At 36.8% G+C, this 27359-nt stretch overlaps 1 protein-coding gene across 2 annotated transcripts in view; it reads right to left on the bottom strand.

The window, feature by feature from the left end:
• Window positions 1–27359, bottom strand: part of CEP83 (centrosomal protein 83) — a 65666-nt gene that overhangs the window by 20575 nt on the left and 17732 nt on the right. The window contains exons 4-10 of one of the 2 annotated variants that reach the window (XM_065887284.1): window positions 26980–27111; window positions 18631–18882; window positions 15682–15813; window positions 8851–8965; window positions 7420–7564; window positions 7157–7306; window positions 1379–1454 (exon numbers count right to left, since the gene is read on the bottom strand). In XM_065887284.1, the coding sequence (XP_065743356.1) occupies window positions 1379–1454; window positions 7157–7306; window positions 7420–7564; window positions 8851–8965; window positions 15682–15813; window positions 18631–18882; window positions 26980–27111 (1002 nt within the window). The remainder of the gene's footprint in view (window positions 1–1378; window positions 1455–7156; window positions 7307–7419; window positions 7565–8850; window positions 8966–15681; window positions 15814–18630; window positions 18883–26979; window positions 27112–27359) is intronic. The other variant, XM_065887285.1, reaches the window with a different exon arrangement.

Genomic DNA, 27359 nt, shown 5'->3' with positions numbered 1-27359 from the left:
GCTAAGAAAATCCATTCTCCTACTCCCACAACATTGTGATTAGCAACGCTTCCAAGGGTTCTGCTCTCTGAATAGTCCGGAATCATAAACGCAGGTAGGATCATTCTCACATTGTTTTTGAGTAGTTTTTAAGCATTTTATAGAGTGTTGGGCAGAAGAAAGATGCTCTGAGAAACCTAATGAATGGTAGGGATTCCTTGGCCTCTAGAACCATTTATCAAACTGTGAAATGTCGGGCTTCTTCATCCCAGTTTACCTTTATCTGGGAGTACTTTTTCTCATGAAAAGTAGCTAATTATCTAGTTACAGATTAACAGGCTAGGAGATTCACATTGCTCTTAAGTCTTATCCAAATAATTCATTTGGGACATATTTACACCTAATTCTTGCAAAAGCCATTTTACCAATTAATAAACAAGTATTCATTTTTCTTTCACTTTCTTCTACCTCTCTAAGCTATTCTCTTGAGAGAAGTTTGGAGGCAGAGAGTCAAGTGACTTCAGATCAAAAGAATCCATTACAAGACTCAGGAGCCAAAAGAAACCAGATTCTTTACACAATAAATGGGAAATAATTCCATTACTTCCTGATGGTAGCAAAGCCACATACAGAACTGTATAGGTCCAAAGAGCAACTGTCAGAAGAATAAAGTAAAAAGGTATGTCTCAGATTTCTATTTTAGAATGAATTTCTCCATGAAGAACTATTCAGTCCTTTTAACTGCAGCTGTAAATATAAAACTTGTATTACAGCTGGTTGAACAAGCAACTTTCAAAGAGCTTAATACTTCTCCATATCTACAGGATGACAGAAAGCCCAATGTCAATGAAACTAGATAACTTCTCTCAGAGTATCACACATTATGCCCTCCTACTTGGAACTTAGAAACCATAACTATACATGCAAAGCAATGCCAGCTAGCATGCAAGCATAAACCCTAAAAATGGAATTTTCACTCCTCATAATTTGTTTTGCCCATATAAATCTTTCCCGAACCCAAACAACTTTAATTAAAATATGAATTTCCTTCCATAAATACAACTCTTAGATTTCATAGGGATATAATAAAAAATAGCTCATGGAATAAGAAATGCAAAGTTACAAGTCAATCACACAAGTAATTCAAAATACTGCCCTTTAAACTATAATTTTAAAAATTTCATCATGAGCCACAGCATATAAATATCTTAAGAAAAACAAAAGCAGCTTACTAAACAGGAGCTTAAAGAGGTCTAAACACTGTATCTTTACATATCAACTTCATCAATTCATTATCAATTGGAGTGATATTTTCAGAATATTTATATATATTAAATTCCAATAAAGATTCAAAAACACACTTAAAAAAACAAAAGCAAAATGTTTGCTAAAATAATACCTGTTTCAGGTCAGAATTTTCATTTTTTTCTTTCTCTGCATTTTCAATATTCACAATTTGTTGTTGAAGTTTTAACCTAAAAATCACAACCCAACAAAAGACATTACTAAAAATCCACGGTTCATATATTTCACTGACTTAGACAATCGTATTATTGAGTGCCCATACTGACACAAGGCACTGTGCTATATAGAGTGGTAGATTCAAAGACAAAGATTTTGACTTCAGGCAACTAAGCTGTGTCCACATATAATTAAAATGTAACAAATTTCTGCTTTTGCTATGGAAAAATCTACAAACTATGGGCATAGAGAAGATGAGAAATCAAGTCTATCTAGAAGGATGAGAGACTACTACATGGAGATAAAACTCTGGTGGGTAGGATCTTGATAAACACAGGGAACAGCCTGAAAAAATGGCTTTGGTGGAGGAGTGCCTAGTGGGTCAGTAAGGCAGGAGAAAGGAGTCCAGTTTAGGAGAAGCTATCTTATAGCCATACAGTATTTCACAATTTACAAAATGCTTTCAGATGTACTGCTACTTCACCTTCACTCTACTGGGTTATAGAGCTCCTAAATGTATCCTAAATGCCTACCGTGATGTCTATAGTATAACAGGCATTTAATTAAGGTTGGCCAATTGTAGTAATTTCTCATAACAGTTGTATGGAAGTAAGCAGAGTCAGCTTTATAATTCCAGATAATACAGAAAAAGAGGTTGAGGCTTAGCAAAGTTAGGCCCAAATCACACAGCTACCAAGTAGCAAAATCAAGATGAGACCCAGGTCTTCTCACACCCAAGTAAGTATCTCTGTCTCCCACTTAATTATGCCGTAATTATACTGATTTTAAATTCAGAATTTAAAAGAAAACTATCTAGTACAGACACCATACTGTATTCTATAAGATATATTATGAGTTTTTATCCCTGAGATGAATGCACACTTACACAATTTGTGTCCTTTTCAAAAGGAATGATACATTCTCAGCCAAAACCTTAAAACACAGTGTATCCCTGGTGACCAAGGGACTAACTAACCTCATGAGAAAGACTATACACTTAATTAGCTTTGACAGGATAAGCCCTCAAACTTCCCTTTTAAAAATCCTTCATTTACCTCAAATATAATTTGCTTGGCACGTACTAGTTATAGTTTAGCATTATTAGCATGCCTTTTCAACCTAATTAGAAATGCTTCTTGGGAAGACAATATTCTCAAACGCCTAGGGCTGTGCTTTAAACACTAATACCCTGAGAAAACCATAATTCAAAAAGAGACATGTACCACAATGTTCACTGCAGCACTATTTATAATAGCCAGGACATGGAACCAACCTAAATGACCACTGACAGATGAACGGATAAAGAAGACGTGGCACATATACAAAATGGAATATTACTCAGCCCTAAAAAGAAACAAAATTGAGTTATTTGTAGTGAGGTGGATGGACCTAGAGTCTCACACAGGGTGAAGTCAGAAAGAGGAAAACAAATACAGTATGCTAACGCATATATATGGAATCTAAAAAAAAAAAAAAACGGTACTGATGAACTTAGTTGCAGGGCAGGAATAAAGAGGTAGACATAGAGAACAGACTTGATGACATGGGGTGGGAGGGTGAAGCTGGGGCGAAGTGAGAGTAACATCGACATATATACACTACCAAATGCAAAATAGTTGGCTGGTGGGAAACAGCAGCATAGCACAGGGAGGTCAGCTCGGTGCTTTGCGATGACCTAGAGGGGTGGGATAGGGAGGGTGGGAGGGAGGCTCAAGAGGGAGGGGATATGGGGACATGTGTATGCATATGGCTGATTCACTTTGTTGTGCAACAGAAACTAACACGGTATTGTGAAGCAGTTATACTCCAATAAAGATGTATTTAAAAAAATTCAGTAAGTATCTGTTGTTGGATTGAATGAACCAACTCAAATCCTGGATTACACATTTAAATGCACAAGGTGGTTGGACAATATGATATGGAAGAAATCATAAAATACACTGCTCCTGAGATATTTACATACAAACGCCAGAAACAATGGACCTAAAGGAAGAGGGCCAGTCTTGCTCTTCCTGTGCTCCTTTGACTACCAATGATACTCTTATTCCATAATTCTAGCTATACTATTACTCCCTCAAACTTTCTGTGCATTTCTCCCTTAAATGTTTAAGGCTGTTATTAACTTGGAGCTTTTAGGTTACCGAGTTAATAAAGGTTTCTTTCTACAAAACCACGGAGATGAAAATAGGGGAGAAAACACCATGGGTCCTAGCTCCGGTCCAGAGTTAGAAAAGTTAGGCCCCAAGTATATCTTAGCTCTGGTCGAGATTTTGGATACACATGATAAATCAACAAGAAACAAGACCGAGTTATGAAAGCATTAGTGGCCTGAATACTTTCTAAATAATTATGTAGATATGAAGAGAAACAAAAATGCCCTACCTATAAAAACTGAAGCCAAAGAAACCACTGGTAAAGAGTATCTGACTATCATTAAACATGAAAGGAGTAAGAACACCATTTTGGTAGACTATAAGAGATGATCTACAAAAGTTTCTTCAGTTCACTTTGCTGAAGCAGTGCTGGGTTAGAATTCATAACTGATAGGAGATTTTTGATTTTTTTTAGGAAGAAAATTAGTCCATGATTTAAGATCATTAAAGAAAAGAAAAAAAAAAAGTGAAAAAAGATAATTAAATCCTAATGGTAAAGTAATTATAAGAATGTAAATGAGTTAACATACTGCTCAAGAAACTATCATTCAAATCTTTTTTTTTGCGGTACGCGGGCCTCTCACTACTGTGGCCTCTCCCATTGCGGAGCACAGGCTCTGGACGCACAGGCTCAGCGGCCATGGCTCACGGGCCCAGCCGCTCCGCGGCATGTGGGATATTCCCGGACCGGGGCATGAACCCGTGTCCCCTGCATCGGCAGGCGGACTCTCAGCCACTGCGCCACCAGAGAAGCCCCAAATTGTATTTTTAAAAGGTATTGTAATATTCTGTCTATAAGGGACACATTTAAAATAAAACAATAAATAAAGCTGAAAATAAAGTGAAAAGGTGTACCACAAATATGAGCAAAAGGAAAGAAATAGTAGAAATGCTAATATTAGCCCATATAAAATTCAAGATAAAACGTTAAAGGAAAAATAACAAGTAACCGTGAATATATATGCACCTAAAAAAATCTACAGCAACAGCTGTCAGAAATCTATGAAAAAAATAGATCAACAATTGTAAAATAAAACAGGAGTAATAACAATATCAAACAAGGTGGAATTCAAGCAAAAAAAATTAAATGACACAAAAAAGTGCTTTTAAATGCTAAAAGCCACAATTCATAATTAAAGTATAACTGTTATGATTATCTATATACCAAATAATATATCAATCACCTATGAAGCAAAAAAATTACAAGAAATTTAAGGAGTCATAGATAGAAACACACTAACGTAATAATAGGAGACTAATATATCACTCTTTGTACAAGACAAATGAAGCGGACAAAAAAAAGTATACAGAAGACCTGAACATCATAGTTAGTAAGGTAGATCTTATGGATGTATATTTCAAACTTTATACTCATAATTGAGTAATTTCTTTACTAGTCCTTATGTAACACTCATAAAAATCAATCATGTATTACAGGTCTGAGACTGAGATAAGGCAAGTGAGGTGCCCAGAGTGAAAAATTTAAGGAGACTCACTCCAGGTTTCCCGCAAGTCCAATGTCAACACATAAGAGTGAGTATCTCTTTAAATTTTGCACCCTGGGTGCCTCACTGGCTTTACCGTAGTCCTGGCCTTGATATATTAGGTCACAAGGAAAACATTAGAATATTCCATAAAGCAGAAACAACCGAATCAATACTCTGATCACAATGAAATAAAACTAAAATTTAACCACAAAATAAACAAGAAAGCCCTATCACCTGGAAATTCAAAAACCTTCAATCACTTACATGTGATTGTATTTGGAGACAAGGCCTTTAAAGAGGTAACGAAGGTTAAATGAGGTTATATGGGTGGGTCCTAATCCTATGACTGGTGTCCTTATAAGAGGGAGAGGTACCAGGGATACATGCACACAGAGGAAAGCCCCTGTGAGGACACAGTAAGAAGGCAACCAATCTGCAAGCCAAGGAGACAGGCCTCAGGAGAAACCAAATCTGCTAACACATTGAGCTCTGAGGCTTCTAGCCTCCAGAACTGTAAGAAAATTAATTTCTGTTGTTTAAACTACCCTGTCTACGGTATTTTGTTGTGGCAGTCCTAGAAAACTATTAGTTTCACCTTCTATTAAACAACTATACCTTCTATTGCTTCTTGGGTGAAAAGGAAGATGCAAATTGAAATTAGGGAATTTCAAAAAAATAATGATAGTTAAAACACTGCATATCAAAATCTATGATACATTTAAAAAGCAGTGATAAGAAAATTCTCAGCATGATACTTTTACCAATAAAGATGAAAGAATGAACATTAGTTGAATTAAATTCCCAACTCAAAAAATTTTACTCCAATAAAGATCTATTGAAAAAAATACTATCAAAAAAATAAAACCTACTTAAATCCTCAAAAAAACACACCAAAACCAAAAAATGAACAAGTAAACTAAAAGAAAATACAATATATACAACATGACGTTAGAAAACTAAGAACCCACAAAGCAGCTAGTAGAAAATACGTGACTTCCGTAAGGTCATGGATACAAGGTCAATACATAAAAATCAACTATATTTCTTAAACATTTTTAATTTCTTTAATGTTGTATCTATTTTATTTATTTTATTTTTGGCTGCACTGGGTCTTTGTTGCTGTGCGCGGGCTTTCTCTAGTTGCAGCGAGCGGGGGCCACTGCTCGTGGCAGTGTATGGGCTTCTCACTGCAGTGGCCTCTACAGTTGCGGAGCACGGGCTCTAGGAGTGCAGGCTTCAGTAGTTGTGGCACACGGGCTCAGTAGTCGTGGCTCACGGGCTCTAGAGTGCAGGCTCAGTAGTTGCGGCACACAGGCTTAGTTGCTCTGTGGCATGTGGGATCTTCCCAGACCAGGGCTCGAACCGGTGTCCCCTGTGTTGGCAGGCGGATTCTTAACCATTGTGCCACCAGGGAAGCCCCTCAACTATATTTCCATATGTCAGCAATAAACAATTAGAAAGTAAAATTTTAAAACGTAACTCCACTTATAATCACATAAAAATGCTTAGAATTATAATGTAACACAATATGAGCATGATATATACAATGAACACTACAAAACTCTGATGACAGAAGTTAAAGATGACCTGAATACATGGAGAGATAGGCCATATTCATGGATTGGATAGACTCAATACTGTTGAGATGACAACTGTTCTCAAACTGAGCTACAGATTCAGTGCACTCCCAATCAAAATCTTAAGCCTTTCTGAAAATGGTTATAAGCTGATTATTTACAAGGAAAGGCAAAGGACCTAGAAGACCCAAAACAATCTTGCCAAAAAAGAACAAGGTAGAAGACTTGCACTACCTGAATCAAACTTAATATGAAGCTACAGTAGTTAAGAGAGTGTGATATTGGTGTCAAGACAGACATACAGACAAATGGAATAGAACAGAGTCCAGAAACAGACACACTCACATATGGCCAACTGAAACCAAGAAAGGTATCAAAATAATTCAGATATGGAGATCTTGGTGAAAATTATATGGGAATACTCTGTACTAGTTTTACAATGTTTTGTTGGCTATGAGATTATTTCAAAATGAAGTTTAAAAAAATATGCATATATAACCTAATACTCTGAAGTTCCCTCCTGGCCGACTCTTCTGCCATCTGTGAAGCTCGCAATCTCTCTTCACACTGATCCTTTTCAGATTGTCTCCTGACATCATGTTCCACTTTCATTTTCTCTAAATCCGCTAATCTGCTCTCAAGTTCTAGCCTAAAACAACAGATGATAATTATATTACAAGAACTACAACAAGGATGATATGACAGCAAAATGTTTTCATTTGCAAGGAGATTTAACACAAAATAAGGTAATTAGGTACTTACTTTTCATCTTGTAATACCACAAGTTTTTGGTAACCTTCTTCTTTGGCAGCTTGTACTTTACGTATTAATTCACGGTCCTTTTCTACTAAAAGCACTTTGTGGTGTTCAACAGCTGATGTGAGAATTTCATTGTCTGACTGTAATCCTAGTATTTTTTTTTAAAGGAGAAAACTGTACTGTATTCAATGTTATTAAGAAGAAAAACTGCAATTAACAGCAAATATTCATAAGCTGATAAGACAAAAGAATATAGAAAGTAAGTCTCTCCAGATACACATCTCAAAGAGCTTTACTCTGTTGATAAACTTTTCTTAACGAAAAAGACTACTACTCAGACTTAATTTGTCATTTTATTAAGCACTCACACAAAAACACTTTAATAAAAGGTTATATACATTTACTCATTTGGATCGTGAGAGCTGGGGACATCAACCTGGGTAATATTGAAAGAGGTTTAAATACTTAACTTCTAAACGGGTTCTGTAACCTAAATCCCATAGACAGCATCATCATAAAGCGAGCTGGAAAGCAGAGTGAATAAAATCACAGAAGCTTTTGAAACTTACCAGAACTGTTAGATATCTAATACAAATTGGACACTTTCAAGTTTGTCCAATGAATTCACAAATTTTCCTCGTAATGAAATGACAAGTATTTTGCATATGGAATAACTAAATACAAATAACTAAAACAAATTCATATCTAACTCAAAGTTGAAAAAGAATGCAAAACTGGATCTCAAACTCTTTAAGTTCCAGAGAAAATATGCTCCCTAAGTCTAAGAAAATCCATGAGTCAACATCAAGTAGAAATTAATAATGAAAATAGTCATTCATCATAAGCTCTGTCTGAAACTGAAACTAGAGGCCAGTTCAACTAGAGACCAACTTCATGACAGCTGCAGGTCCAGGCAGCTTATTTAAGTACTTAATAAAAGTCAGAAATAATATAATTTCTGAGAAATCTTGATGAGAAGGACATTCTAAGACTAAACTGGAGTTTAAAAATAAGCTTAGGCTGAACTAGGCCCAATAACTGGCCTAGGGTCTACATTAAAAAAATTTTAAACTTAAAAATTGGACCTGGAACCCACTTATATATTCTTTAGATTTTAAATGGTCTGATATTAATAATCACATGATCTAAACAGATTTTAAGTTATATATCCAGGAAGTATGGAATCCTATCTATAAAGTTTCACTCAATTTATGTATTAATCAAATAACAATGATATAACCATAAGATTGTTTTTTTAAAAGTTACATCACAGAATGAACATTTAACATACAAATAAAAACAATACATATGTGTGCTCTAAAATTAAAATTCAATTAAGCTTAAAATTGGAAATAAACTTCAGTTTGATCTATTTTAGTAATTTGAGTTTATATGTGAATGTAACAGTAAAAAGCATGGGAAATCATATATTACCATCCAGTTCACTTTGAATTTTATTCCTTTCTCTTTCTAGCTCACTCTTAGCTCTTGCTGCCTCCAGTTTGATGTCTGTTATTTCTAGTTTGTTTGAATGTTTAAGTTCTTTTACCTGTTGATAATTAGAAATTGAAATTACTATTGGTCATTTTCTTGCCACTAAATGCTAACCCAAAAACATCAGTAGAAATGAGAAAACACTTTGGTAGCAGAGTATAGAGTATAAGCACCTTCTAGCAGGGAAGATGCTTCAGTTCCTGGAACAGTACTCAGCACCAAGAAAACAGTCTGTTCCTAACAGAATTGAGTCATTTCTTTCAATAGCAGGGTGGGGTCATCGGGCTTAATCTTGCCTTTAAAGGCTTAACTGCAAGTACCTAAAATCCAATAGTCAATGACTGAAACATCCTCAGGGAAAAAAAAATTGAAACCTTCCTCTAAAAAAAACTGTTGGTGACAAAAAGGCATTTTAGGTATAAGGAACAGCATATAAAACCTTAAAAAGGTAGAACGTCACCTGGTCTGCTTGGAAAACAATGAACAATGTGTCATAGATAGAGCAGAGGAAGATGTGAAAACTGTGGAGTGGCAGGGAATAAAATTCACATGCCATACAAAAGGGTTGTATATCCTCTTAGCTGCTGAAGGTGGCACAATCAACTTTGTTTCAGAAAGTTAACTCTAATTGCAAGTGTGCTGGATTAAGAAACTGAAGGTAAAGAAACCAATTAAGAGGCAAAGGACTAACAAAGGGGACAAGAAAGAATAATCTATTGAAGTTGGTGACTAAATAGTGTGTGTGTGTGTATGCTGGTAGTGGGATAAACAAGTACAAAATGTATGAATCTAATTTAAACCTTTATTGCCCAAACCTGATTCTTTTAAAGCCCCAAGGTGAATGTAACTAATTGTCAATATTTTCCATATAATTAACCACATACCAATCTCAGCTTTTCCCTGAGACATTCCTTTTGAAAGCTGAATAATTATAGTTCATAAGTGGTATTCCTTAGGCTTCCCTGGTTGTGCAGTGGTTAAGAATCTGCCTGCCAATGCAGGGGACACGGGTTTGAGCCCTGGTCCGGGAAGATCCCTCATGCTGCGGAGCAACTAAGCCTGTGAACCACAACTACTGAGCCTGCACTCTAGAGCCCGCAAGCCACAACTACTGAGCCCACGTGCCACAACTACTGAAGCCCGCGTGACCTACAGCCCATGCTCCACAACAAGAGAAGCCACTGAAATGAGAAGCCCGCACACCGCAACGTAGAGTAGCCCCTGCTCACCGCAACTAGAGAAAGCCCGCATGCAGCAACGAAGACACAATGCAGCCAAAAATAAACAAAAAACTTTTTAAAGTAGTATTCCTTTGTTCATTCAATAAATATTTATTGAGCACCTATTATGTGCCCTAGCACTCTCTTAGGAGCTGGGGATACAGCAGCAAACAAGAAAGCTTTGCCTCTCTAATCATCTGTACTACTCTCTTAACAGTTTCCACAACCCTGCCCTTTGGTGAGGCGCTTCTAAAATTAGGTACAGTACTATATAATGAGGATTTAACCAGTACGGATATAAAGGTTAGATAAACCTGCATTCTGACATATTATACTAATGTATAAAACTATGAAATCAGAGGAGAAAATCACAAATATATACAAGCCAAATATGTAAAAATATACGATGGTGGTAACAGGAGGGTAAAGGATAATTTACTTGAGTGTAATAAAAGGCTATAAAAACTAGAGATGGGAGTTTGAAATAAATCAGGAAGAGGTCCTAGAGCCAAAGAGGGTGAAGATGAGAAACAGAAGTGTCTTACTGGAGGAGACTCCATCTATGAAAGGTCTTGGAAACATAACAAGGTTTCCTGCAAATTCCTCACTTAAAGGAAACAAGAAAGTCAAGTACTGTGCTGCCTTTGTACTGCTAATAACCACACTAAGACACAAATTAAGCTGTAGATTTTCAAATGACACAACACAAAATGAATACCTTGTGCTGACATCAGATTTGCATTTTTAAATCTTTCTGAAGTTCTTTTCTATGAAAGCAAGTCTCATTGAACAATGTTTACAAAGCAGCTTTGAAATACTTTCAGAGCAGCTAAAAAATTGTATTTATTTTAAAATTTAAACTTTCTATAGATTGGGTTTTTATAATTTCATGGACAGACAGAATTTATAAATGCTTTAAAATGTGGAAGAAATACAACTACAATGAAAATCTAATTTCTATGACAAATGTAATCATAACCTGCTATTACACACTAACTGTAGAAGGTTTGAATGACACGGCAGTTCATTAGCAAACCACATTGTGGCTGCTTTATATATGAGGTGGAAAATCAGAGCCATCTTATTTTGTAGAATCTTTCAACGAGAAGAACTACAAAATATATAAAAAACATATTTCTTAATTCATTCACTGAGATTTACTGAAATGAGAAAACATTTTTCAATTAAACTATAATCAGTGAAACTGAAAGAACACTGGATCGGAAGTCAAATGACAAGTCTATCTTCAGAACTACTTCTATTATTAAAGTAGTGGTATATGCTCAAGCAACACGCATTCAAATTAACTTATTTATGGACCCGGATGAGTTTTTCTTTAGTGCCACACTTCTAAAATACTGAAATAATGAATGCACTCACACTAACAGTAATTAACTTCCAAAATGATATTAAAATTATTTTATTTATTAAAAATGGAAAAACATATATGAATATTTATTAGATGTGATGAATAAAAACTTTCTATGAGTAATATGAACCAAATCCCAAATAGTTATAATAAAGTTTCTTTCTGCCTCAAAATCCTAGGAAAACTAGGGATCTTTTCTTAAATAAAATGCACAATGTTAAAATGCTGCAAATAATTAGAAGAGATTTACAATCTTCTTAAGCTTCCGTGGGCCAAGCTACCCTGTTCTGCTTTTTTTTTTTTCCCACAATATGTTTTCCATGTAGATTCTGGTCTTTACATTGTGAATTTGCTTTATGCTTTTGATACAACAGAAGTACTCAGAATATTAGCTAGTACTAATAAAACTTTAAGAAATGTAACAAAGTAGCAACAGTAAGCATTTTATAACGGTTCAGAATCTGTTAAATTACACACACACACACACACACACACACAAAGAAAACAATATACGTAAGCCAGAAATTCAAATAAAGTTGAAAAAATGTATTACTCAAGAAGATCTTGATGTAAATTCCAAAGAGACAGTACTCAAACTCTGATCTTTTTCAAAGGTCTGAGATGGTATGACCTCATAAACTTAGCTAATAAGGTAATTCTGTGGGATGACTTCCTTAAAACTGTACATTTTATTGGAGTTCTAAAGCTCAAACACCTCATAACAAACAGGAAGAATTTATCTCATTGAATATTAGATATCTTTAAGGTCATCATTTTTAGGCCATCTTTGGTAATACTTTTTAATCCAAGACACCGATAGTCACAATGACATAACTGTTCAAAAACCTAACAAACATTTACAAATTTGAATAACTTAGACAAATACACCCCAGGTGTTCCTCTGCATTGCAAACAACCATTTGTGAGAACTGCAAAATGTTGATGAAAATTTCAAGTTGCAAAGATAACTGTGACAATGTTTGAAACATTATTTTAAGATTTAACCTTCCAATGAAATCTTTTTATATGCAAGATCTCAAATGAAAACTTGATTTGTCTGAAGTTGGTGGGTGGTTTTTAATAAACCACTTATATGCATAATAATGCAAGTATGCCTTTAAAAAGACAGGCAGCTCTTAGCAATGTGTGTTAATAAACATACAATCTGAAAGTGTAAAAGAGTATGTATTTGCCATAGAAAAAACTGGGTAGACTATCTCCCAAGGGTGGCATCTAATACATCTAATATTATGGCTTTGGCTTTTCAGGCACAGAAATCAAATTTTGTCACCACACTTAAAGACCACTCTCAAGGTTGAACTCACATTACTAAAGTTTACAAAGAGTGATCTATAAAACCAGAATGTCAGTTTATTAATTGCGAGAAAAAACTATAATGGAAACTAGAATACTCTAACTCTGAAGGACCAGTGCGTTCTCTCTCCCTGTAGACAAAATTACAGAGGAAATCACATAACAGTCAGAAAGTTGCTTAAGGCTCATGCAGTCAGAACAAAAGGAATGGGATGAATCGATTATTTCATGGCCACAAACTAAATCAGATTGAGGTATTCCGTTCCACAGTAAGAATGATCTCTTCAATGGGACCAGAATACTCACACTCTGCCAACTAAAACTCTCTCTTGTCTCTGTCATAAACACTGTTTGTGGACAAGGAATTTACCATGAATACATTACTCCTCTAGATAAGTTCATATATTTCTACCAGGCTACAATAAATTCCCTCTGGTCTAGAAACCATTTTGTTTTTTAAGGTGATTTTACATAACTCCGCTCTGACAGAAATATAATACATGATCTCACTGATTCAGACATCAGTCTTATTTTCAAGTTCTTAGAGCTGAACCAAGTACTACTAATAATAGCTAATATTCAGGTGATTATATATTAGACCTTATGCTAAGTGCTTTATGCATAATATCTCATTTAATCTCTGCCACACTCTATAAGGTAGGTATTAGTCTGTTTTATAAAGGAAAATGCTAAAGTCTTCAGAGAGAAATTAAATTGCCCAGGTCACACAGCTAGCAAGGGGAAGAAATGGAATTTGAATGTGTCTGACTCCAGAGCTGATATTCACTGCGGTATTCTATAAAATACTTTCATCATTGCTATCCTACTTCTGGTTACTGGATTCCTTATATACATTGCATTTGAGGGGGAAAAAAACCTCTAAGTTCCTGGGAAAACTGTATATAAAAGGTGTTCAAACCATTATATTCTTTTAAAAATAACAAATGAGGGCTTCCCTGGTGGCATAGTGGTTGAGAGTCCACCTGCAGATGCAGGGGACACAGGTTCGTGCCCCGGTCCGGGAAGATCCCACGTGCCGTGGAGCGGCTGGGCCCGTGAGCCATGGCCGCTGAGCCTGCGCATCCGGAGCCTGTGCTCCGCAACGGGAGAGGCCACAACCATGACAGGCCCGCGTACCGCAAAAATAAAATAAAATAAAATAAAAATAACAAATGCAGGTCATGCTGCTGCTATTAATTTACTCATTTAACAAATATTTATTGTCTACTGTGTGCCAGCACTGTTCCAGGAGCCAGAGATACAACAGTAATAAAAGCAATGTCCTGCTGTCTTGGAGCTTATATTTGAGGCAAAGGGAGTAGAAAAGACAAAAATAAACAAATATATCAGATGGTGTTAAGAGCTATGAAGAAATATAAAACAGGTAAAAACGATAGAGAATAAGGCAGAGGAAGAAGGAAGATGGTATTTTACAAAGTGAAGAAAAAGAAGTCCTCTCTGATAAGGCAACATCAGAAATGGGTGAGGAGGGGCTTCCCTGGTGGCGCAGTGGTTAAGAATCCACCTTCCACTTCAACTATGAATGTTGACTACAAACCCTCATAGTATTAACAGTACCTGTGACAGATATTTTCATGTATTACATTTTTTGTAGATATTTCAAAATATCATTAATACTTATCACTGCTTCAAAATTACAGTAATTTTTAAACTCATCATGAGATTTGGTTTTAATGCATTAATAAACATATTTCTGTATCAAAAAAACAAACAAACAAAACACAGAATCCACCTGCCAATGCAGGGGTCACGGGTTCGACCCCTGGTCCGGGAAGATCCCACATGCTGTGGAGCAACTAAGCCTGTGCACCACAACTACTTAGCCTGCGCTCTAGAGCCCGTGAGCCACAACTGCTAAGCCTATGTGCCACAACTACTGAAGCCCACATGCCTAGAGCCCATGCTCTGCAACAAGAGAAACCACCTCAATGAGAAGCCTGCGCACCACAAAGAAGAGTAGCCCCCGCTAGCCACAACTAGAGAAAAGCCCGCATGCAGCAACGAAGACCCAACGTGAGTAAAAATAAATTAATTAATTAAAAAAAAAAAGGGTGAGGAAGAAAGCTATATACATATGTGAGGGAAGGCCATGCAACGCGGGCAAGTGCAAAGGCCCTGAGGTAGAAGTAAGCTTGCTCAAAGAAGAGTGAGAAGGCCCGTGAGGCTAGAGCAAAGTGAACAGGAGGGAAAATGAACTATGACGGCTGGGGAAAGATTGCAGGGGCCAGATCACACAGAGCTCTGACAGGGTAGAAAGTAAAGAGACCAATTAGGAGGCTATTGTAAAAACTGGACTAGAGTGGTCACAATGAAAGCGGTTAAGAATTGGTCAGGGGCTTCCCTGGTGGTGCAGTGGTTAAGAATCCACCTGCCAATGCAGGGGATACAGGTTCAAGCCCTGGTCCAAGAAGTTCCCACATGCCGCGGAGCAATGAAGCCCGTGCGCCACAACTACTGAGCCTGCACTCTAGAGCCCCAAAGCCACAACTACTGAGTCCTCGTGCCCCAACTACTGAATCCCGCACGCCTAGAGCCCATGCTCCGCAACAAGAGAAGCCACCGCAATGAGAAGCCCACGCACCGCAAAGAAGAGTAGCCCCCGCTCACCACAAGTGGAGAAAGCACGCACGCAGCAAAGAAGACCCAACACAGCCAAACATAAATAAATAAAATAAATTAAGAAAAAAAAAAAGAACTGGTTAGTTTCTACATGTATTTGGAAGGTAGAATAAGATCAAAAAAGAGACTTCAATGTAGGGAACTAAGCTACTGAAACACAAAACTCCTTTGTCATTATACAGTCTCAAGCATTCTAAAGAATAAAGCAAATACTTAAAGACAACTTACTTTACTGGTCAGTGTATTTATTTCCCGTTCAGCTTTATGCAATTTACTAATTAAAGTAGTATTTTGTTCATTGCTTGATTGTAGCTCTTTTTCCAAGCGTTCAGCCTGTAGTTTAGCTGACTGTTTTTCAGCCTTTTATTAAAATAAAATATTTTAAAATTTGTTGACAATTTTTCAATTATATAAAAACAAAATAAACACTATTTAAATAAATGTAATAATCATACTACCCAAAATTATTCAAAACCTCAACAATATTAACATATACTGAAGTAACAAGAGTTTTCACAAAGCAATTGGTAGAATTCAAATGCAAGATATTTGCTCCAGGAAATATGCAACAAAGTTATCTGGACAAACAACTTATCAACAGCCACCACCAAGATAAAACCCATACACCTCTCTCATGAGAGAGAGTACCTAACACACTCACTTGATACCTATTTACTACTATTGTGGACATAATTCAAACAAGCATTTTGGCGGATTTCAAGTACCCAGCAGATATGAGAAAGCATATTACAAGGTAGAGGAGAGGGCTTACGTGTAGTAGTAAGAAGTGAGAACTGAAAATCTAAAATCAATGGAGATTAGAAAACGATCCCCAAGAGATTAAAAATTCAAAATCCTCGACTAATCTGGAGCTTCTGGAAGTATGGGCAAAGAACACAATAGCTCCTGAACTCGTCACATAATATTCTTAATGAAGTAAGCTGTCAAGAAAATTTCCAGTTGGTAATACTCATAGTAGTCTTTAATTAGAAAGGGAAAACTAAATGCTTTTTAAAAATACTTCTATTCAAAATAGTTAAAATGAAAACATTTTGCATTCAAAGGATAAGCTTCAGTTCTGCAACAGCTCATTTCCTATATATCTTAAATATGATAACGAGTGTATTCAACAAATAATTCAGAAAAAAACCCTATTTTCCTCACATAAAAAATGATACTCTTCAGGCACAATGATAGACAAAAAAAAAAAAAACAAAGAAAGGCAGGCTACCTGTCATGTGCGTATTTTCATTTCATCTGACAAATGATAAAATGAAATACAGGCTCTGCTGAAAGAACCTCCCATCTTTTGTCATCATTCAACTGGTCCTGAAAATAATCACTCTAAATGACCTCAATGCAAAGTTTCACATTGAGATCACATACCATACTCAATTGCAGTCATCCCACTGTCACTGTGTAAATACGTTAAGGATAGAAGGATGGCAACATAAAAACTTCATTCTGAACTGCCTCATGTCTAAGGTCCAATGATACTGACAATTTAAATTCTGGAAACCACTAAATACTGTCAGAAGCTTCATCCAAAAAATAAAAAGGTGACTTCTACTCTTCAAAACATATTAATGTACTTCTGGTACCAGTTTGCTGTCCAGAAAAAAATCACTACTTTGGATTTGAATATTGGATTTTAATTACAAACTAGGTGCACACTAATTTCCCTCCAGTTCAAATCACCTCACGACTATTCTGAAGAAAACAAAACATTTTGGACTGCTCAAAATAAATTTTTAAAAACTATCAAACTAGTATATTTGCTCCATGTAAGACACTAAGGACTAGGAGGAATAAGCATTATCTCAATAAAACTGTAAAGGGGTCCAGAATATGCCACTGTGGAATAAGAATTATTTGGAGCTGAAGGCTTTTGAGAATCAACAGACACAGGACAAAGTTTTTTCCTGAACTCCTCTTATCTGTCTAAAAGTAGAGCCTCTAAAAAGAATTTAAGTGTTAGAAGTCCCCTCTGCAGGGGTTTCATAACTAGGGAAGGCCAACTTCTATCACAGAAGACAAGAAGTCAACACCAGGATAAGAAAGCACCTACACAAACAACATCACAAAATATCATATCTGCCATTTGTTTTCCTAAGGGCCCATTTATCTTTCCTAAAAGTCATTTCTTTTCCTATAAGTGTCCTTTCTCCCCCTCTCTTTTCCTTATTAGAATGGTATATACGCCCAAACTACTACTGCCTCTTTGAGTCACATTTTTCTGTGAACTCCTGTTTACGTACATGAATAAAAATCTATCTTTTCTCTTGCTAATCTGTCTGTTGTGAGTTTAATTCACAACCCTTAAACTCTGAACCTAAGAGGGTAAAAGAAAAGTTTTTCCTCTCCAACAACAGAAACAAGAACTTTCATAGGAGAATACCTCTAGGAGTACCAGCTTAGCTCTGCCAGCTCTTTTCTTTCTCTAATGAACTTAGGGAAATAATTCAGTAAAGGCTTATATGCATTAGTAGCCAAGTTCAATTTTGTAACTCCGGCAAGAAGCTGTCCTAAGATATATAAGTATGGTATTTCTGTTGAAACAGGATTTACGATTTTAAGATCTTGAATCCCAGTGTAAGGAAATAACTAGAAAGAAATTGCTCTTTCTGGTTTGAGATGACTTTAGTCTTCAGAAACTCCATTTTTTTTTTGAATTTTGCATATTCTACTCTGTGGCATTTTAAAAGTTAAATCATTTCAGATAGGCGACGTGACTCCCAAAGAATAAATAATCCCCTTGTAAATATGGTAGCATACTATTGCTTACGAATCAAGAGCTTTCTTCTTTACAAAAAGTATATACACTCTTGGGATTCCACAAATGCGCCAGCGTTAGATTGGTGAGCATACATTTATGCCCTAAAAAATCAAAGGCTTGGGCTTCCCTGGTGGCGCAGTGGTTGAGAGTCCGCCTGCCGATGCAGGGGACACGGGTTCGTGCCCCGGTCTGGGAGGATCCCACATGCCGCGGAGTGGCTGGGCCCATGAGCCATGGCTGCTGAGCCTGCGCGTCCGGAGCCTGTGCTCCGCAACGGGAGAGGCCACAACAGTGAGAGGCCCGCATATCGCAAAAAAAAAAAAAAAAAAAATCAAAGGCTTGGTCAACTGCACTTTAAAAAAAGTACGCGATAGTCTACCGGGAAGCAATTAAAACCTTACCTCCAGGGATCTGACTGTAGCCTGCATCTCAGCCAACTGCCGCACCTGAATTCTCTGGACATTTTCTACCTGAGCACCAGAATTTTCTTTTTCAGCTCTCAATTCTGCTACTTCAGCCTCTAAACCTTTTAATTTCTGACACAAATGGACTTTTTCTCGAACAAGTTGCTCCACTCGTTTGCTGTCTCTTGTGGGATCAACACTAAGCAGCTGGTTATGTAGTTCTTCTTTATCTTTCTCCAGTCTTGCAATCTGATGACAATTTGAAAGAAAGCATACAACCTTATATTATCTAATTTTCAGCCATAAACATGCTTTACAAGTCAGTAAATTAAAATTAAAAATTGTACAATATGAAAAAAAAAGCTCAGGTGGTAAAATGAAGCACAAAGGAAAAAAATCCTAAAATGTCACATTCTTCATTCTGTACTTGGCATGACTCAAATGTGAGGGCAAGGACCTTGTCCTATTTTCCCTCCATCTCCCCGTGGTGCCTAGCACAGGGCTTCATCAGTTGCTGACTAAAATTCAAAATTATAAGTAATACTATAAAATAATAATTAATAATGTCAAGTATTTTTAAATTCATCAGAACATTATAGGGGTTTATGCAAGATCATATTGATCTTGCATAAACTGATTACTCCTAAGCTTCTCCTCATGTGACAGTCATTCTTGGGCTATATCTATACTAATAAAATCATCTATTCCAAGGCAACTTAATTTACAAAAAAAGCTGCTTGTCCATATAAGTAACAACAAATGTGACTGATGAGAGCTTTTAAATAATAGCTGAGAGTGTCTTAAAGCCCTAGTTGTAGTGATGTCCTAGTTCTTAATTCTCAGATCCAAGAAAGAGCTGAAAATCATTACTCCAGGGCATGTAGACAAATCACCAAGGAACCTGTTGATCAAAAATACCAGTGGTCTTCTCATTCACGTCAACCATCACTGCCAGATCTCATGTGCCCCCAAATCAGGGGATTTCAAACTGCTTCCTAACCTCTGAGGCACTTCAGAGGCCCCTCACCTCCAGGAATGAGGGTCCAAGTAATCACTGTAAAACTCATTCTTTTGGGCTTCCCTGGTGGCACAGTGGTTGAGAGTCCGCCTGCCGATGCAGGGCACACGGGTTCGTGCCCCGGTCCAGGAGGATCCCACATGCCGCGGAGCAGCTGGGCCCGTGAGCCATGGCCGCTGAGCCTGCGTGTCCTGTGCTCCGCAACGGGAGAGGCCACAGCAGTGAGAGGCCCGTGTAACACACAAAAAAAAACCTCATTCTTTCCCTCTGCTGATCTCGCTAACTCCCTATCCCCTACTATCACCACCAACAAACCTTTGTTGTTAACCACAGCAGCTCCTCTTTTTAGTCTCTTTTTATATATGGGGTTTCTTCAGGTGATTTAACTTAAAGATTCAGTTGTTTAAAAAAAAGAAAAAAGAAAGTTAGAAGCGACGGCTATGAACAGCACCAGGGGTTGTTGTAGCCAGGATGAGCTTAGCAGGCTCACTCTAAGCCAAAAGGACTTAAAGTAATGCTCTGCAGCCTGGGCAAAAATGGCCCAAGGGACAACTGATTGCTCACTTTGCTATAAGTGAATCTAAGTGTGAGACCTCCACCCCAGGGCAGAATGTTTTCCTCATCTGTAAAATGAGAGGTTAGAATGAGGCCCTCTAAGATCCTATTCAGTTCTAACACGTAGTGATTCCAGTTTGGTTTGGGACATTAAACTGAAGCTGAATTAAAGATGTCAATGGGAAATATAGGTAGAGCTATCCACAGAAGGCAAATGCCATTTCTTCCCAGAAAATAAAATTTATTATAGAAGGCAGCTGTAAAATTCAGGGTCAAGCCCTCAAAACCTCAACTAATTAGTGTCTCCTATTTCTCCTCCCATCCTTTACATAAATATTACCCCCAAGGTTTGGTCCCCAACTACCTTTTTCCCTCCATATTCTCTTTCCTTCAGCCAGGTGTGTGACTTTGTGGAAGTCACTTTTTCACTTTGGCATCAGTTAAAATCAAGGGCTGGGCTGGAAGATCTTTAAGAAACCACTTAGCTTTTGCATGAGGAAATCCAAATATTATTCCACTGTGCTATATCAGAGGTGTGGCAGCTCATCAATATGAAACTCGGGTTCAAACAATGGTGCCCTTTACTGAGTACTTAATATGGATCAAGTGCTGAGCTAAGTGTTATATATAAAATTGCATTTAGTAACAATAATTTATCTTGTAGTCTTCATTTTACATATGGGATCAGACAGCTAATGTTCATGACCAGCATGTTTCCTATGTTATTGCTTCCTCCAGTAGTTTTTTTTTTTTTTTTTGCGTTACGCGGGCCTCCCACTGTTGTGGCCTCTCCCGCTGCGGAGCACAGGCTCCGGACGCGCAGGCTCAGCGGCCACGGCTCACAGTCCTAGCCGCTCCGCGGCATGTGGGATCTTCCCGGACCGGGGCACGAACCCGTGTCCCCTGCACCGGCAGGCGGACTCTCAACCACTGCGCCACCAGGGAAGCCCCCTTCCAGTAGTTTTAAAAGGCATCTATGTGATAGTTGAAGTGAGAGCTGAAGCTCTGGACTGAGCTAGCTAATACCAAATTCAGGATTAGATCTCACATTTATAACTCCTTAACAAGAGTTCTCTACCAAGTCACTCCTCCCAAAACTGGTAATCACTGCCTTCTAACTTCTCTATTCATTTGTTCATGCAACAAATATTTATTGAGTACTTACTGCATAGGCAGCACTGCTCTAGGTATTAAGGATACATTAGAGAACCTAGCAGATAAGCAGAGACAGCCAGCCGGCTCTCAGTATCTGACAGGATTGGTTCCAGGACCTGCTACAGATACCAAAAACCAAGGGCTCAAATCAGTCCTCTGTATGGGCGGGTTCTACATCTGCCGATTCGACCAACCGTGGATTGTGTACAGTTGACCCTTGAACAACATGGGTTTGAATGGTGCGGGTCCACTTACATGCAGTATTGTATGTGTATTTATTTTTAAAAATCCAGGTGTAAGTGGACCCGCGCCATTCAAACCCCATGTTGTTCAAGGGTCAACTACAATCATAAAACCTCTGTTCTGGAGGAGCTCATATTCACACTGCTATCCATCCTCTGGGTAAAGATCTTGGACACAGCCTCCGCTCTCCCCTTTTCCTCCAATCTCAGATTCACATGTCATCTCCCTTGAAGTCCTGAATTCCCTAATGACATATGATGTTCAACATCTTTTCAGGTGCTAAGTTGCCATTTGTATATCTTCTTTGGTGAGATGTTTGTTAAGGTCTTTGGCCCATTTTTTAATCCAGCTGTTTCTTTTCTTATTGTTGAGTTTGAGTTTGTTGTATATTTTGGGTAACAGTCCTTTATCAGATATATCTTTTTCAAATATTTTCTCCTAGCCTATGGCTTCTCTTCTCATTCTCTAGAGTGTCTTTCGGGGCTTCCCTGGTGGCGCAGTGGTTGGGAGTCCACCTGCCGATGCAGGGGACGTGGGTTCATGCCCCGGTCCGGGAGGATCCCGCATGCTGCTGAGCGGCTGGGCCCATGGGCCATGGCCACTGGGCCTGCACGTCTGGAGCCTGTACTCCGCAGCGGGAGAGGCCACAGCAGTGAGAGGCCCGCGTAATGCAAAAAATAAATAAATAAATAAAATAAAATGTCTTTCAGAGTGGAAAGTTTTTACTTCAATGAAGTCTAACTTATTATTTCTTTCATGTATCAAGTACCATATCTTGGTGGTGTATCTAAGTCATCACCAAACCCAAGGTCATCTAGGTTTTTCCCTACATTATCTTCTAGGAGTCTGATAATTTTAAGTTTTACATTTAGGTCTATAATCTATTTTGTGTTAATTTCTGGTAAGTTGTATGGTCTGTGTCTAGATCCACTTTTTTTTTTTGCATTTGCATGTCTAGTTGTTTTAGCATCATTTGTTGAAAAGATAATTTTTCTCTACTCTGCCTTTTCTCCTCTGTCAAAGAACAGATGATGCTATTTCTATGGGTCTATTTCTCAACTCTCTGGTCTGTTCTATTAATCCGTTTGTCTGGGACTTTGTCTGGGAGTTTGTCTGGACTCTTTCCCTATTTGTTTTCTTTCACTTCTTCAACTTCTGTAGCTTCTCATTTACAAATATGAAATCTATTTAAAAATATCTACTATATTTATTATGAAAATTAGTACTATGATTAATGCTGTCAGGTACTAATAGTGATAATACCATTAATTTGAATATTTACTATTTGTCAGGCATTATGGTAAACATTTTGCACATGAAATTTCAAGTTCCCTGATCTTTGTTTCTAAAGTCAAGTTAGCTTACCTTTTTATATTCCTATTATTCCAAGTTTCCCCTTTCCCCCTATATGTGTTAGAATTGATTTTTCCTATATCAATGATGGAAAACAAAACCATTTTCTCATTTATTTACACTAAGAAGAAGGCAGCACTTAAATTATTTACAGATTTAAAGTTCATATTTTAATCTAATTTTGGAAGATAACATCTCCTTTCCTTAAACTCCTTACTTTCTCCTAGTAAGAGAAAGACAGTACTAAGAACTTTCTCCCCATGACTATGTATTTGCCTCCAGACATAAATATGGAAAGATCAGACGATGGGATGCAAGAACTGTTGGGAAATGAGGTGATGTTCAGTGTCTTTAGAAGAATTCTACTCAAACTGAACAAGAGAATAGGGATAATAAACATATGTCTTTTTCAGGCCCCGAGAGGTCATGACTGTAGTAAAAGAAAGATAACTAACTGTGACTGATAGGAAAAGCTAGGGCAGAGAGCACCTGAAAGCAGAGCAGTCAGATGATGGTGAGATGAAGACGGGGGATGCAGGCACTGTAATGAGACATGCCCTCAAAATACTTAGAGGATCTAAGTGCAGACCTGACACTGAAAACTCTAACATGCTCAAGTAAAGGACAAGATCATATACTCAAGAAATCTGAGCACATGGAACTTTAAATTAGCAACTACCATTTATTGAAGACTTACTATGTGCTGTCTAAGCACTTTACACACATTAATTTATTAAATCCTCAAAACAACTCCATGAGAGAGATACTACTGACAACACCATTTTATAGATGAGGACACTGGTGCACAGAGAAGTTAAGTCCGTTCCCCATGTCATGCTAAATGAACATCTAAAATGTTTAAAATTTTACAGGCAAAAAGTTGTTTTTGAGATATTCAAAACTGCTTTCACAGAAAAGTTTAATGAGTAAAATTTCACAAAGCCCTTCTTAAAAGTTTGCTAAAATCAATTCCAGAGAATTCCAACTGTGAAGTAATTTAATTTTAATTTGGGAGACTTTTATCTATTGTAATGTATCAATAGTTCAGAGTAATCTGAGAAGGGTGTAAGTTAGAGAACTTGGAATATTTCAGATAACGGAACCCACCGGGACCTAAAGCAGCACTCCAGATAGAACTTCAAAACCTATCAGAACAAAAAAGAAGTGTTTTGAGAGATTTCATGATGTCTACCGACGTACATGTCAGGATAAGGACCCAAAGAAGGAGTGCATCATCGAGTTCTATGCTACCAGTGCTATAATGAAAAAACAGCATGTGGTAACAGGGACCCAAAGAAGTTCTCCTTCTTTGCCATAGGAAATTTGGCTTATCACCAGCCCCATACAAGCCAAGGTAGAGCTCAGCCGGTTTGGAAAGCATGATGGAATAATCTCGGAGACCTGTCACTATGTACTGTGTCACTGACAGGTCTTCATATGATGCAGGGCTCACTGCCCTCTCTCAAGATCTTAGTATCTCCACCGGATTACTCTTTCACTCATTCAGGCTACATTACAATCACCTGTACCTAATAACTCTTTGTACTGCTCTTCATTACTATTTGCAGAATAATATAAAATCAGAGTCCTAATAAAATATAAACACAGTAGTACCACTTCCAAATAACAACTATATATGTAACTTCAGAATTTCATCTGTATACAGTCAGATGCACTGAGAAATCATGCCATTATCTTTTTCATAAAGATATCTTCTTTCATATACTTTTTAAACTTCAAAATATCATGAGGGACATGTGAATTCCTAGAGTGCTCCTCAGGAAAACACTGACAAAATCTTCCTCAAGTATTCCCCTATGAAACAAAACACTAAAGAATATTCAGTTATTTCTTTTAACTGTAGAAGTGAAAATGTACAGTATTGTGTGAGTCCTTAACTAATGCAAGAAAATCCAATTATTTTTAGTACACCAAGCTAATATATTTTATACCAGTTAAAATTGTAAAGTTGATAGATGGCAAGAGTAGGCTTTACTTTGAAGTTTTACTGCTGTTTTGTGTCCACATCATCTCACTAGTTTTTTCTTTAATTGTAAAGAGAAACTGGAGTGTAAAGATAAGTGATGGAACGAAAGCAGACAGCCAATTATCCACTAATTAATATTACTCCTGCATAATCAACTAGGAAGTAGAAAGGAGAGAACTTCAGTCTTTTTTTTTCCCCCACAACTCACACACATACTGTATTTTATTTTTACAAGAGATAAGCTGACACCAAGCATTGTAAATGGATGACCACAACAAAAGCAACAACGATTGCAATTACCAAACACGAAACACACTCATACGAGAACTTCAGTCTTATTAGAAAGTTTTACTTTTCTAGCCTTTACTAATCATAGCTTCTTAGCTAGCGGTTTATCTCCAGATTTCTAAGAATGTCATAAGACATTCCAATTAGAAAATTATTTAAGATGCCACTGGCACCTTAAAATTTTTAATGAATATCATTTGGCCTTTCATGGGTGAAAAATAGAATAGGCATTAGGTTTCAGATGCAGGTTTCATTGTTTAAAAACACAATAAAGCTAGAAACTACAGAATACAAATAATCATTACCAGATAAACATCAACATTAGATTTTAAAAGCAAAGTATAAAATAAAGCATCACTATCTTCAGCCTCAGTAGTGACTCTTCAATTTACTAAATCTACATTTTAGGTTGGAAATCTTTTTATCATTCTTTTTTTTCCACAGGAAAATTTTTATATGTAGTTCCTTTAAGTCTATCATAATTACAGACTCAAAATCTTACATAATATAAATCAATTGATCTCTCTACAATATTACAGTGGCTAGATGGCCCCTAATTAGCATGGCAACCTCAAATCATTAATAATTTGAAACTTAAAACTCTGGGTGGGAGTTGGGGTACCTGAGTTCTACTGTTAACTTGGCTGCTGAGTTTCTGTGAGACTTTGGGCAAGTCACTTATCTCGTGCTTCAGTGTCGCCATTTAAAATGGAGAAAATAAGACGGTCCTGCTCCATATCACTGACCATAATAGACATGAGATCATATGTAAAAAAAAATAAATAATTTTTTTAATGAAAAAGACTATAATTATTTATAGTTTTTTGGTACCAAATTCTTAATGAACTCAAATGATCCAAAGTTCATTCAACTTCTTACTTTTCAAACAATCATGGAGGAATTTGCTCACTGATAAGAAGAAATCAGTCTGATCCAACTAGTAATTTGTAAAGGAAGGAGAGTATATTTTAGCTCTTAATTCCAAATAAAGTCAATGCAATAAATGTATTATGAAGATGTGTTTGTACATAGAATGCTTCATGTAAGTACGGCCAACAAGCTATTTTTTAATAAATTCAACTAGCATTAGATTTCTTATTTGAATATAGCAACATAAAACTGATATTTCTCTCTTTCCATCCTGAAAAATCACCTAAAAGCAACATGAAGAATAAGAGACACAAACCTCGTTTTTGGCAAAATTAGGAGACAAACGACAAAACGCAAGAGAGGCTGCCAAACTTAATAGATAGAGAATAGGGGTATAGGCTATAGGCATCAGAGACAGAATGTTGCAGTTGTAGATGCCATAAAGAACGAAGTGATGGTGATGGGCACACCCTAATGTATAAACCCCTTGTTTGTATCAGTGGAAACAAGGAGCGTGGGCTGACAGCCAGAGCTCTCCTGAACATGGTTTGATTCCAATAAGTAGAGGGGGACAGTGCTAAATAAGCAATCACACAGACAAACTGTATTTGCAAAGAGAAGTCTGTCTCTGCTATCTATCTCCACTGACTGGGGCAAAATAAATTTTCTTCATCTTTTCCTCTTTTAACAGTCCAAAAAGAACATTCACCAGAAAAATGTTGCTATAGAGCAGATGAAAATCATGACAAATACTTAACCATTAATTAATAAAACAATTATGCAATCAACTTTAGGTTGAGATTCACAAAAAATATAAAATCATAAAATTTTATTGACTAGCAGGATAATGACTAAACTAGTATAATCAGTCACTCACCTCTGATTCATATTTTATTTTTTCTTCTTCTAAAATACGTGCACATTCTTCTTTCTGGTGTTCAAATTCTGATTTGAGAAATGTATGCTCATAGCGAAGTTTATTATATTCAGCTCTATACTTTTCTACTTCCTAAATTAAAAGAAGATTGTAATTTATCACAAATTTATAAATGAAATTTGTACTCACTTCAAAAATCACCTTTTCAAAAATTTTAAATTGTTTTATACTAAGAGCCATTCTAAAAGTAAATTAAGCTTAACAGAAGTATAAACAAATCTTGGAAAAGTTCTCATTGCAAGAATGCTACAAACAGAACTAGCACACTCCTGAAAAGGTATCAGTAAAACAAATTACCCTTCAATTAATCTTATTTCCTC

The sequence above is a fragment of the Phocoena phocoena genome, chromosome 11 (assembly GCF_963924675.1).
Source record: "Phocoena phocoena chromosome 11, mPhoPho1.1, whole genome shotgun sequence".
Taxonomy (NCBI): domain Eukaryota; kingdom Metazoa; phylum Chordata; class Mammalia; order Artiodactyla; family Phocoenidae; genus Phocoena; species Phocoena phocoena.
The sequence above is the reverse complement of the archived record's forward strand: the minus strand, read 5'-3'. Positions and strand labels throughout refer to the sequence as shown.